Source organism: Bos grunniens, chromosome 22, assembly GCF_055505025.1.
Source record: "Bos grunniens cultivar Pamir isolate PY7600 chromosome 22, Bosgru_T2T1.0, whole genome shotgun sequence".
Taxonomy (NCBI): Eukaryota; Metazoa; Chordata; class Mammalia; order Artiodactyla; family Bovidae; genus Bos; species Bos grunniens.
In genome coordinates, this window is record NC_141186.1 from 52,961,639 (window position 1) to 52,974,706 (window position 13,068).

Sequence of the window (13,068 nt, forward strand, 5' to 3'; positions counted from 1 at the left end):
CTGCTCAGTGCCTCCTATCACCCTGCCTAGCAGTGTGAGCGTTGTGAGCCAGGCCAGGGTCTCCCCAAGCCACACCCTTCTCATGGACGCTCACCGTGCTACCCGAGTTGCCTTGAACGGCGACTGCAGCGCACCTTCATGTGGCCTGCTCACTTGTTCACCCGCTCCCACCCCCCACACACACGTGGGTACCATTCCTGAGCCCCTGCTCTCACACAGACCCTGCTCTCCCGACTACAGGGGGCTTCCTTGACCTCTGCAGCCTGCACCGCTGCCGCAGCCGCCCACCGGACTGCGGGGCGTTTTCTGTAAATGTCATTTAGATCGTTGGGTGTTTTCTCACTTATTAATGAGTAACTTGGCCTTTGCCGAGACACTTGAGCGTCTCCGGGACCCGGGGAGGGTGGTGACAGACACACTGCTGAGTTTGTTCTTGCTCGGGGGCTGGGAAACGGGCATGGGATTTGCAAAGGACTGGCTCCCAAAGGCTGTTCCCACAGCCCCCACCCTTTGCCCCGAGCTGGCCCAGGTTAGCAGAGCCCACAGGGAAAGAGGTCTTGCTGGGGGCTTGCCCACCAGCCCCCTTGAGGGGCAAGCTGGGCCTTTGCTGTTCTCTCCTCTGTCCTTGCTGTCGGGTGTGTGTGTGTCCATCACCTCGTCCCCTGAGGCAGGCCCGCTGGCCATCTGGGAGTCCATTGGCTGCAGCTAGGAAGGAGTTTGAATGTCCTGGCTTCTGGCTTGTGTGCGTGTGTTCTTCTTTCAGTCACGTCCGACTCTTTGCAGCCCTTTAGACTGTCGGCCGCCAGGCTCCGCTGGCTTGTGTAATCACTAGCATTTGTCAGGGAGGGGTGTCCGCAGGTGGGAAGCCACATGGGGAACCCTGACTTCTGTTTTAGTTAAGAGTTTATACTCTGCTCTCCCATCTCTTTGGCCATCACCAAATCTGCCTCTGCCTCTGTGCCTCCCTTCCCAGCCTCATCAGCAGGCTTCTGGGAAAGGCCCCTGGTCCTTCCGCCTGTAGTTCCCGCGGTCTCCTCTGGCTCCCGTTGCCTAAGAACCCTGGCCAGAGCCCTATGTGACCGCCCCCCCGCCCCAACCTTGACAACCTCACCTGTGTGTATGTGCTCCAACCACCTGTGTGTTCTTCAGACCACACCCGCTCTTTGCTCAAGCTTGCTCCTCTCTGGGAACGCCCTTCCTGCTCCTATCTCCCCATCCTATGACACCTGCATTCTGCCCACCCCTCAGTAGGAAGGTAGGAAGCCCCCCCACCCACCCACCCCACAAACCCATGTTGACCTCACTCAGGTAGCTGCTGTCATTCATTCCTGCCACCTCCTCCCCAGGAGACTGAGCCACCCGGGTTGAGAGCCAGGTCAGCATCTTGCCCTGTTCACATCACAGAAAACTTTCTCTGGGCCAGACCTCCCAGCCGGGGTTGGTGGCTCCCAGGGTCTCCATGACAAACACTGGCAGGAAGTGACTCATAATGTGAGTGCCACCCTCAGGGAGGCCGTGTCAGTAGCATAAACAAACCTCTAGGAGAGGTGACACGAGCAGCTGTTTTACTTAGACTTTGTATGTTCTTATCTCCCTGGCAGCAGGTTCCCCGTGGCAGGAGCTTCCGATCGTCTCCTCGAAACATGCTCCAGAGAGTCAAAGGCAGGTCATGGCTGGTAATCAGGGGCACAGGGACTCCCTCTGAAGGGCCAGCCCTGGCGTGCAGGGAGACCCCCGACAGGGCTGTGTCCCAGGGCCTCTCAGGACAGGCACTGGGGGCGGGGGCCCACGTATGCGAGAGCATGCTCCGTGTTCACTTGTCTGCGGGCAGGTCTGATCCAGCGGCCGTGGTCTCGTGGTAAGGAAGGAGTGGAAACAGCACAGGGTGACTTTCTGCCGTGCTCTCGGCGTACCTGGAGAGCAAGCGTACTCCGTCGGGGTTGAGATGAACGTGGCTTCTCTAGACCTCCAGAGAGGCTGGGGAGGATGGTGGTGTGGGGGAAGGAAGTCCAGGCGTGCCAAGGAAGAGAAAAGAACCAGATTTAGGGATTTCCCTCGTGGTCCCATGGCTGAGACTCCACGCTCCCAAGGCAGGGGGCCAGGTTCAACCCCCAATCAGAGAACTAGATCCTACATGCTGCAACCAAGAGTTCACATGCATGCCACGGCGAAGATGGAAGATCCCACGTGCTGCAACTAAGACTCGTCACAGCCAAATAAATACGTTTTTTGTTTTTTTTTTTAAAGAACCAGATTTAGAAGAAATTGTTCCCATAGAAAGTTCAAACCAATTCCCCTCCCCTCTGCCCCCCTTAATACATTGCAAGAATGAACTTGTACAAGCCTGGTCCTAACTTGAGTGATACTTCTCTTGCAGTGAGCCAAATAGGTATCTCTGGAGAAGCCTCTGGCCTGGAGGGGTTTCAGGAGGCCTGAGCTTTTGTCCTGCCCTGGCTCCTGGTGACTCGTCTTCGCTGTGTCCCTCCCGACTCCTGAGGGTGGCTCCGTCCAGACCCATGAGGGTGGCTGGTGGCCTGCCAGCGTGGGCCCTCCTCGACCCTGACTGTCATCATCTCTCAGCACCCATGACCTTCCAGCTCTTCCAGCACATGCGATCTGAGGGCTCCTTGGGTCTGGGCCTGGGCTGGGGTCAGGGGCTTTAAATTCTGCTGGGGGAGCCAAGGGGTGGAAGGGCGGCTCCAGCACTGTGCCTGTCAGCTACATCAGGCGTGTGCTTGGCTGGAACCCCAGGCGGGTCCTCGCCAGGCCGTCCTGTTCTCCGTTAGTTGCCTGGGTGGTGTGGACTGGAGGGAGGGGTGTTCATCTGAGCAGTGGTTTCTCTCCCTTCCTTTGCAGGACAAGGAAGACGGGGAGCCAAACACCAAGCAGCTCAGAGAAGGGGAGGAGGAAGGCGAGAAGCACAGGTAACGCCTCGCACTCAGCTCTCTTCCCATACCTGTTGGTTTCCACATCGTCCCAGCATCGTCCCGTCCACATCTGTCCTGTTGCTGCCTCTCCACCCCATGGCCACTTTGTTCAGACAGGATGGTCCTCCTGTTGGAACCTTTTCTGCACCCTTGCCCTCACTGGCTATCTGACTCTCAGCCACCAGACCCCTCACATTATGTCTCCTCACTCTCTTCTAAAATACTTGGGGTGACATGGTTCTACAGCAACCCCAGAATCAGGTCCAGACTCTCCCTGGTGTGTCTAGCTCTGCTTCAGCCATCAGCCTGGGTTCCTGCTCCCTGTGAGGACTGGAGCTTTTTTTTTTTCCTTAATATTTGCTTATTGGGCTGCACTGGGTCCTACTTGCGGTATATGGGTTCTAGAGCTCCATGACCAGGGATTGAACCCCGGGCCCCCTGCGTTGGGAGTGCGGAGTCTCCGCCGCTGGACCACCAGGGAAGTCCCCGGTACTGGCTATCGAGGCCCTGAGAAAGCTTATCCCGGTGAGCTGTGCATTGAGGGGGTGCAGCAGGACGGGGCCACTGGGCCGGCGACTTCCCGACGCTGCAGCCTGCCCTGGCCTCCTCCGCCAGGGTGAGTGGAGCCCTCTCCGGGGACCGGTGCCTCGTCTGCGCCTCTGTGTTCAGGCGCTGACCTCAGATGAGATGGGGCCTTTTCAAGCCCACAGGGGTGCATGTGTGTCTGCATGCTGTGACTCCACAGTTTGCAAAGTGTGTTCACACCATCCCCACGGAGGCCCTGGGGCTCTCGCCACCTCACTTGTTTTCAGAGATGGTGACGGCCCTGCGCTGAGGAGGCTGGTGATGCTCCACGCTGGTGCAGGGACCCTGGTCACCCCAGCTCCAGGCTCTGTGGTTTCTCGTTGGGGCTCAGCCCCCCAGCACGTTGTGCAGCCCGCACCGGTGACAGAGACGAAGGCCAGGTCGTCGCTTTTATTTGCCAAGTGACCGCAGGCTCAAGGGCTTGGCGGTGGGTGCCTGCAGTTTCCGCCTTTCTGTGGAAACTGCTGAGAGACCCTTTGGTTTCCCCTGGGTTTGTCCTCAGGTTTTTGATTGCTGGCTGGAGCCTGAGTCATGTCTCAGATTTGGTCATCTACCCAGATACAGTGCAGGGTCAGGGGTGGTGGCTGAGGAAATGGGAAAGTCCAGTAGGACTAGAGGCAGGCACCCTGGTACCTCACCCCTCACCAACCTTGCTGGGGAGTCACCCACCTTGCTCTCTGCCCGTCCTCTGGCCCATCTGTCCACAGAGACCTTTTTGGAATCATGGCTGTTTTAGTTCCTTTGGCTTTCCTTATAAATTTTAGAGTCAGCTTAATATCTGTTTTAAAAGCTTGCTGAAGATGACAGAGTAAATTGTGACCGAGGGGGACAGTGGCACGCTGTGGAAAGCGGGAGAGGAAGAGGGGGCTTTCTGGATGTGGTGCCCTCCCTGTTATCTTAACCCAGTCCTTAGTGGCCCCGCCTGTGGGTATTTCAGAGGCGGTGGGAGGGGCACACTGTCTCCTGTCAGTTCCTCTCAAAATTTCAGAATGTCGTCATCATCTAAGCGTATGTGTCTATTGTTGCCTACTTATTAAAAATAATGATAAGCTAATATAAATAAAAAGTTTGCTAGAGTTTCCATTTGTATTACATGGAATCTATAGCTCAGAATACCTTAAAAACATTTTTTTTTTCTTACTCTCTTCAGGATAAATCCTGCCCCATTCCCCTACAACCAAATCCCCATTTAGTGAGAGTCAGTTCCCCAAAGGCCGACCAGGTGCTGTGTGAAGGAAAGACATGTTCCCACCCCCAGGAGGACCCCCGCTTCTCCTCTGGGCTGGGTCTTTCCTCTCCCAGCCCTCCTTCCCTCATGGCCCACCTCTAACACAGCCCCACTGCCTGCCGCCTAGAGGAGAGGTGATCCCGCAGCCCTGGAAACCTGGCCTCAGAAAGGGACACTCATGTCAGTTGCTTGTGTTTTTCATAAGCCCTCAGTCACTTCCTCCTGATGGCACGTCGGTTGGTGTGTGCCGTGGAGGTATGTCGAGGGTAGGGCTTGTGGCCAACAGTCATGGCCACCCAGCCAGGTGGGAGGGAACGGGTGGCGTTGCACACTCCGTTGGGCACGGGGCAGGGAAGCGTGTCCTGTTAAGTGTCTGAACAAGCCAGCCCCAAACCCTCAGCCCCCACAGCCCCTGGCTTAAGATCGTGGTCAGCACCCAGCCAGAGCAGTCACCGCTCGGGGACGGCGGTTCACCCTGGGTGAGCGTCATGTACCACAGAAGGAACTAGGCCACTCACCTTCCTTCGTGGGGATGGAAAACCGGTTCTGCAACTTCCATGTGGAGAAAGGTCCCACCCCAGCTGAGGCCCGGCCCAGCTCTGGCCCAGTGCCCGAGCCCTTTAGGCTGGCCAGTGCCAGGCCTTCTCCCGTCTGTCAGTTGGGTCCCCAGGATGGTGGCTGTGTACCAGAGTGTCTCACAGACCGGTGACGCAAGCTTGATTCAGCAGACATTGCTCCACTGAGCAATGTAGCAATGTAGCAGTGCGGATCAGAGCGGCCCCCACCCACAGCCCCTGAGTCGCGCCACTCCCGCTCCAGGACTCGCTAGGGAGGCACATAGGAGGCTGTATCCTGGCTGGCCTCAGCCGCTGGCCCGCCCTGCCACTTGGTGTGTGACAGGCAAATCCCTGCCACGCTGTGGGCCACTTGCCACCTGCGTGGGCAGTATTTCGAGAAGCCTCTGTAGGCTGTACGTGTGTCTGCTGGGCTGTTCCTTCCCATCTGCCTTCGGGACAGTCTGCCTTCATCTCATCCTAACAGTCAGAGAGCACTCAGGGTTTGGGAGGGGGCTTCCAGGGCAGCAGTGGGACACCCCTGTGAGATTTGACCCCTGCTCTGCAGAGCACCACTCTGTTCAGGGTTGATGTCCACAGTCTATATCATCTACAGCCTCAAGAGAAATGAAATCCTTGATTTTCACGTGGAGGCCAGTGAAAGCATGAGCCTGCCCGTCCTGTCTCAGAAGCATCAGAGCTGGGATTTGGGCCCAGGCTGGTGCCTCAGATGGTAAAGAATTTGCCTACAATGAGGGAGACTCAGGTTCGATCCCTGGGTTGGGAAGATCCCCCAAAGAAGGGAACAGCTACCCTCAGCATTCTCTGGAAAATCCCATGGACATAGGAGCCTGGCGGGCTACAGTCCCTGGGGTCGCAAAGAGTCGGACACAACTAAGTGGCTTCCACTCTTTCACTTTCATGGTGTTGGCAGAACGAGGCTCTTTTCACCCCCTCCCCTGAGCAGCTACTTCATTCTAAAATGGGGGTTAAAAAAAATTTCTAAAAACATGACATTGGAGTAGCAGAACCAGCGTGTGCCTCTAGTGGCCTCCAGAAGAGTGAATTCCGCACCCCCCCCCTTTTTTTTTTAAGTTGCAGAAGGAGGGAATTCAACCTTGGTCCTTTGTTAGAAAGGCTAGACCCTAGAGCAGCACCAAGTGCCCCGTGAACTCTGTCCAGAGACTTTTGCCATTTGGCAGTAATCGGGGTGGGGCGGGAGGAGCAGTTAATTGGACATCAGTGTGGGTCAGTCTCCTCATTAGCTCTCAGCTGAGTGAATCAGGGCTTGAACCGCACTCCACAGAGCTCGACACACCCAGCAGGCCTCCTTGTTTACAAGTGTGGAAATCTGAGTTCAGGATGGGGTAGTCCCACAGAGACTGGGACCCAGGTTCTTGACCGCATGACCAGCGCTCAGCTCTAGGGGAGGACAGGGACGGCGGGCGGCTCGGCTGCTGGGGGCAGTGGTCGCTGAGCGGCCAGCCCACTGGCTGATGCCGCTCTTGCCTGTTGCCACTGGCGCCCCCCTCCCCTGCTGTGTCCCCTTCATGCCAGCCAAGGGGTGCTAGGGTGTGGGTGCTGTGATCTCAGGGCTCAGCTTCCACTGGACTCTCCTCTCTCCCCTCATCTCAGGGCCCAGGCCCCTGGAGCCGGTTTCTGAGAGTGGCAGGGTGTTTTTTCATTCTCACTAATCCCTGCAGGTTTCTTCCCATGCCCAGTTTCTGTTCCGCTTTTCTCCCCACCCTGTTATAAATGAAAGTCAGCATTAGCGATCCTGCCCCACTTTCCCCGCCGGTGCTTCAGTGACCTGGCATTTACCTCCTGGCCTGAGGCAGGCATTAGGGGATGGGGTTCAGGGCAGCGTCCCTGCTTCATAGAGAAGGCAGACCGTGGGAGTGGGCAGCAGGCTTCTTCCACACCAGCCCAGCTGGTATGGCCCCGGGACATGGGGGTTTAGCCAAGCCCCAGGACTGCAGGCCATGGGGGCCCTGGCAGAGGGCAGGTGAGGCTCACAAAAGCCCCGAGTTGAGACCGTGCCCCTCGCTGACTTGTGTAGCCACACACACCTTGTGGACTCCTTCACTTGAGCTTGCCTGTGCCGCAGCTGGAGAAATCAGCCACATTTCCCTGGCACAGACACAGGGTCCCCTAGATGAGAGACTGCAGGAGGCCTTCTGTTGGGGAAATGTTCCGAGGACTTCCGAGGGGCCAGCAGTGCAGAGAGGGCTCAGAAGAGCTTGTGGGGAAGAAGGACCCACATCTAGTCCCATCTGGCTGACAGGCTGGCGGGTGGGGGGCACTTCTGCCTCCCCCAAGGCGTGGGATCTGTCCCAGTGTCTCTCTTGCTTTTATTAAGCAGCAGCTCCCAGGACCTCTCTCTCTTTGCTGCCCTGTGGAGTTAGCTGAGGACCTGGCCTCTATGTGGGCTGCTGTGTGTGGAGCTTGGCATTTGATGAGCTGCTGAGCCAGGGAGGCCTCCACTTGGTACAGCCCGCCCTGCCCAAGAAGATGCAAGGAAAACAACCGACCACGGTGGGTGGCCAATCCCCGTGCGATTCTGGCTCCTCGTGGCTGCTCCCCCGTCATAGAGGTCGTGGGGTCCGCCCTGCTTGATTTTCAAGCCCTTGTGCAGGAGTGAGGTGTGTGAACTTATGGCTGTCCAGGCGGATTGTGGCTTTCCTGCCCTCGCACATTGCCATGCCTGTTCCCTCAGCCTTGGCTGGCCACTCCCAGTGTGCCACACCCTTGCCACATGTGTCTGAGGCTCCGGGACACGAAGGCTGTGAGTGGGAGGCAGGCTTGGGGAACCAGTGGGTGACCGCTGGTTTCTCTTTTAGGAGTAACTCAGCCCAAGAGCTCTGGTCCTCGCTTGGAGTCATAGCTTGCCTTGTCTCATGCTGCAGCCACTGCTGTGTGACCCTCTAAAACTGGTGCAAACTCTCTGACCCTCAGTTGCCACAACTGTCAAGTAGAATATGCTGGAGAGACAAAGTGAGTGCTCTCCGCGTGCCCCTGGCCCCAGCTCTGTTCGAGAACCTCCACTGCAGGTGTGGCTTTGGGAGAGCACGCAGCCTGGCTGCTACCGGGAAGATGAGGGGCTGAGGCTCAGAGATGCTTCTATCCCCGTGCTGTCCGCCTGTCCCAGGTCATCTGCAGAGAGAGCAAAGTCAGGAAGTGACCGGCTCCTGTGCCTCATCTCGCGCCAGCCTGCAAGTGTAAGAGATGAACGAGACTGTGTCCCGCGCGCGCTTTACTTCCTCTATGCTTGTCCTCACTGCCCTTTAGGGAACTCAGGCTGCGGAACTACGTCCCAGAGGATGAGGACCTCAAGAAGAGGAGGGTGCCCCAGGCCAAGCCAGTCGCAGGTAGGTAGGCTCTGTGGCCCTGTCAGCCGCCTCCTCCTTGGCAGGCATCACCCTCTCCTGGAGAGTAACTGGCAGTGCCCGGGCTGGAAGCTGGGCCTCTGGGACCCTCCATCACCATCACAGCGGATGGACAAATAGAAGCGGTCAGGGCACTGAAGCGGCCTGTCACGCCTGCTTCGCCCCGCTCACACCCTGCCTTGCAGGACCAAGGGAAGGTCCCTCAGAGGACTCTCTGAGCTGGGAGGTGGACGTGGCCCTGGGCCCTTGGACGGCAGGAACAGGAGGAGGGTCCTGTGGGCCCTTGGAGGGTCAGAGAGACCCTGAAGAGGGGCTGACTGTCCAGGTTCCTGGAGAGCACTGGGCAGGCAGACACCTGCCCAGCTCTGGGAGTGGCAGCACTGGGGCACAGACGGTGGGGAGAGGTGTCCTCGCTGGTGGGCTGAGGGGCCTGGCCCAGTCACGCCTGGATGGGGAGCATCTGGCCAGCTGTGGCCTGTCCACAGCCATCCACACGGAGGGTGCTGGGTGCTTCTTATGATGCAGATCCCTGACTCTGGCTCGGTTTTTATTCTTTGGTTTTTAATTTTAAGTACATTTATCCTATAAAAGAATAAAGTGTTAGCTACTCAGCCACACCCCACCCCACCCCACCCCTGCAGTCTTCTTCCCCATCTCCTTGGGCCCTGAGAGCACAAATCTAATCCTCCAGAGCTGTCTTGGCAAGGTCTTTGCCTCTAGGGAGTTAGGGGCTGAGGGGAGAGGCAGGGGTAAGAAAGCGCAGACCCCCTGGCGACCTGCGGCTGCCGGCTGCAGTTGGCCACATCGGGGAGTGGTGGCTGGTTTCCGACCGGCATCCGTTGGTGTCTTGCGCCCTCTAGTGGAAGAGAAGGTGAAGGAGCAGCTGGAGGCCGCCAAGCCAGAGCCGGTCATCGAGGAAGTGGTGAGTGCTGGGGGTGGCCCTGTCCTCTGCTGCTTCCGCGGGTCCTTTTCTCCTCCCCACCCGCTCTCCTCACTCACCCTTCCTTCTCCTCACTTCTCTCTTCCCTTTCTACCTCCCTGCTTCCCCTCAGCCCTCTCGCTCCCCCCTTTCCTCCCCTTTTCCTACTTCTATCCCCGTCTTCTCCTGAGCCCCTCCAGCACTGACATGTGTCTGCTCCCTCCCAGGACCTGGCCAACCTCGCGCCCCGGAAGCCGGATTGGTGAGTGTTGCCCGTGTGGGACCAGTGCAGACTGACCGGGTGTTCTTGGTGCCGGGCATGGGCTCGCAGCAGGAGGCAGGCAGTGGAGACAGACAGCCCTGGGGTATAATTGCAGTCTGACGTATGTGCTGAGAAGGATGTAAGTGGAGAATGAGGGACGTGGCGGGGCAGGACACCTGAGGGTGGGGAGTGGCTCAGGCAGAGGGGGTTCAGCAGTCCCCTCCAAAATGTCCCTTCCGAAAGGATGAGGGCCCACTGCGCCTCAGAGAGCTCCATCTGAACAAGGCTGACCCTTGTCCTCAGGGAGCCGGAGGGTGGAGGCAAGATGGCAGGAAGGGCAGATGTAGGCTTCTGCCCCACTTCCGCCACCAGCTAGCCTGTCCCCCTTCGATCCTGGTTCCCTCTTCTCTGAAATGGGAATCTTCACTGTCCTGGCGCCCCTGTGACTGGGCTGAGACAGAGGATGAGAGAGGGCCAGGTGTTCACCTTGGGCCAGAGGCACCCGTCCCCCACCCTTCTCGCTTGCAGTTCTGTGTCAAGTGGGCACCAGCTGAAGGTGTTCTAATTAGACAAGACAAAGGATGGGGCGTATGTCCTCGGAAACCCCGAACCAGGGGGAAGAAGCTGTGTGTGTGCTTGTGGAAGTTCCTGGGGGTGAGGGGAACTGGGGCCAGAGGAGGAGCAGGACCCCCCCGCGGGCCGGGGCGCGTCACTCCCTGGCGGTGACCAAGGGGAGCAGACCGGGAGGGGGCCCTGGGGGCCATCTGGCCTGCGCGCCTCGGCTCGGCCCCCTGGGTTGGGCGGGCTGTGGTGCTAGCCCCTGCCTCCCTGGGGCTGCAAAGGGCAGCTGCTGCTGGGTTTTGGAGGATGCAGAAAGGGAGAGAGAGGAGGCACACCACCGTGGTTCCTAATGCCAGAGGGGCTGTTGGAGGTGAGGGAGCCCCAGGGCCGCACTGGGCCAGCCTTCAGCCTCCGCCTCCTCCTGCCTCCCTGCTCCAGGGACCTCAAGAGAGACGTAGCCAAGAAACTGGAGAAGCTGGAGAAGCGGACCCAGAGGGCCATCGCTGAGCTGATCCGTAAGTGCGGGGCCTGGCACGGCGGGGCCCCCTGCCCTCCGGGCGGTGGCGCAGGCGCGCGGCCCCGCTCCACTCCTCCCATCTGCCCCCATCCAGGCGAGAGGCTGAAGGGCCAGGAGGAGAACCTGGCTTCTGCAGTGGCCACCACCGCCGCCACCGAGCCAGAGGCCTGTGACTCCGACTGAGCCGTGCCGTCCCCTCACCCGCTACCAGGCCTGTCTTACAGGAAGATGGTCTTGGGCCGGGGTGGGGGCTGGACTTGCCACCACCTCCAGTTTGCCTTCAGAACTGACTCCCTGCCTCGAGTCTGAACCCCATCCGTCCCACTGGGTGAGGTCAGCTCCTTGTCTCCTGAAGGGCCCCCTCCATGCTGAGTGGGGGCAGAGGCTACAACAGCCCTGTGGGCATGCTGTATCTGTGCTTCTTCTATGTATTTTGAACTTCTTTTTCTATCTGGAAATAGAAACACACTGACCCATGTGTGTGGCAGAAAACCGTCTGAATATTGCGGATGTTTTGAGTTTGGGCCCCAAGACAGGGCAACTGCAGAGGTGATGCTTACTATGAGGAAGCCCTGTATTGGGCTCAGTGTGCTGAGGTTGGAGGGGTGGGGAGGGCCAGGCCTGACCTTCAGATGTCTAGGTCCTGGCCCAGTCCTTGGTTAGCGGTCATCATCTCAAAGCCCTCGGGTGATGGCTGTGGACCTCACAGTAATCTGTGGGACACCTTGCAGAGGTTCTCGCTGTGGTCCTCTGTAGACCCCCTGACAGTGAGAGAGAGAGAGAAGAGACTGGGCCCCTGACAGGGGTGCGCTGCATCCTGGCAAGCCTCAGCTCTGGGCTGCCACAGATTCGAGGTCCTGGCACTGTTCATTCACATCCACTCAGCCCCAGAAAGCCCTCTTCCCCCTTCACCCGTCAGAGCTGAACTCTGGCTTCCCCGGGACAGGGCCCCTGCGTGGGGAAGGCTGGCCCATTCTGCTCACCACTGGGGTATTATAGCCTGGATGTTGGGAATGGCCTTGGACCCTGGGCCCTCAGGGTCCTGGCTTTAGGACCATGAGCCTCCCCTGTGGAGCTTACTGTCCAGAATGACCGGCTGACCACAAGGCTGACTCCAGGAACCTGTGACCATTTAGTTTCATCTCCTCCAGGATCCTGAGTTTCCTTCTGGATTACCCTTGAGCCTCCTGCCCCAGTCATGGGTCACATCGCAGTGTATTGTGTCCTCTGTGCTAGTTTTCAGGGACACAGCGGCCTGGCTCCGGTGGACGGTGCTGAGAAGTCAGGCGACAGAGGGCAATGAGCTTGCGCACAGACTGCCACACTCGTACGATAAAGCAGACGCTTGAACGCACAGTGACGCAACTCCTCTAAAAAGGCAATTCTTAGGATAAGGGGCAGAAAGTCGCAGCTGTAGGTAAGGGCCGAAGTGGTAGGTGGCTGACAAGGCCAGAACGGATTCCCCCCACAAGGGACGGGGATCAGACATGACCCCCAGGTGTCAGGGCTGGAGCCAGGCTCCCTCTGCATAGCCAGGGGTCTCGAGCTGTTTCCCTTTCTAGGCATAAAGGATGAATAGATGCTCACACCTCCTGGGATTGCAGTTGGAAGCAGGATGCAATCCAACAAGTGGGAGAATTTCTGCTGGAAGAAAGTAAAACAGTAACATCCTCATGGGCTTTGAAATGAGCGTTTGTTTCATCACCAGAGAGATCAAAGAGGGACTGACCCCCCTCACAACTCAAGCACAGGGATTTGTTATAAGAACATGAGAAATCTTGAAAATAAAGAATGTTTATTAAAATAAGAAACTCACTGAATGAGTTGAATGATAACTTATAGTCGAAGAAGGAATTAATACATCAGAATTAAAGCTGAAGATCCAAAAGGTGGCAGAGAGAGAGAAATAAGGACTGTTTAGAGAAGCATCATGCATGCAGAATGATTCAAAAGTGAAAGCAGGGGCGGTTGTGACCAAGTCTTGGAAGTGGTATTCCTCCACAGTCTGTTTGTTGGAAACAAGTCACTCTATCCAGCCCACACTCAGAGGGAGAAGATGTAGATTACACCTCAAGGTGGAATCTTTAAGAATTTGAGGGTGTATTTTAAAACCAACACATACCTGGGCA

General features: G+C 57.8%; 1 protein-coding gene and 1 long non-coding RNA gene across 5 annotated transcripts in view; both read left to right on the plus strand.

The window, feature by feature from the left end:
• The window catches only part of CCDC12 (coiled-coil domain containing 12), a 37,793-nt gene extending 26,362 nt beyond the window's left edge, over positions 1 to 11,431 (plus strand). For 2 of the 4 annotated variants that reach the window (XR_015151731.1, XM_086368343.1), the window contains exons 2-8: positions 1,602 to 1,662; positions 2,857 to 2,924; positions 8,583 to 8,662; positions 9,541 to 9,602; positions 9,827 to 9,861; positions 10,861 to 10,937; positions 11,034 to 11,431. Coding sequence is in view for 3 of the 4 variants with exons in the window: in XM_086368343.1 (XP_086224469.1) it covers positions 1,602 to 1,662; positions 2,857 to 2,924; positions 8,583 to 8,662; positions 9,541 to 9,602; positions 9,827 to 9,861; positions 10,861 to 10,937; positions 11,034 to 11,122 (472 nt within the window). In the remaining variant the exon portion in view is untranslated. The remainder of the gene's footprint in view (positions 1 to 1,601; positions 1,663 to 2,856; positions 2,925 to 8,582; positions 8,663 to 9,540; positions 9,603 to 9,826; positions 9,862 to 10,860; positions 10,938 to 11,033) is intronic. The other 2 variants (XM_086368345.1, XM_086368344.1) reach the window with 1 other exon arrangement.
• Positions 1,150 to 1,416, plus strand: LOC147348592 (uncharacterized). Its single transcript, XR_015151734.1, has 2 exons — positions 1,150 to 1,255; positions 1,347 to 1,416. It is a non-coding gene; the product is annotated as an uncharacterized LOC147348592 (long non-coding RNA).
• Positions 11,432 to 13,068: the final 1,637 nt, after the last annotated feature.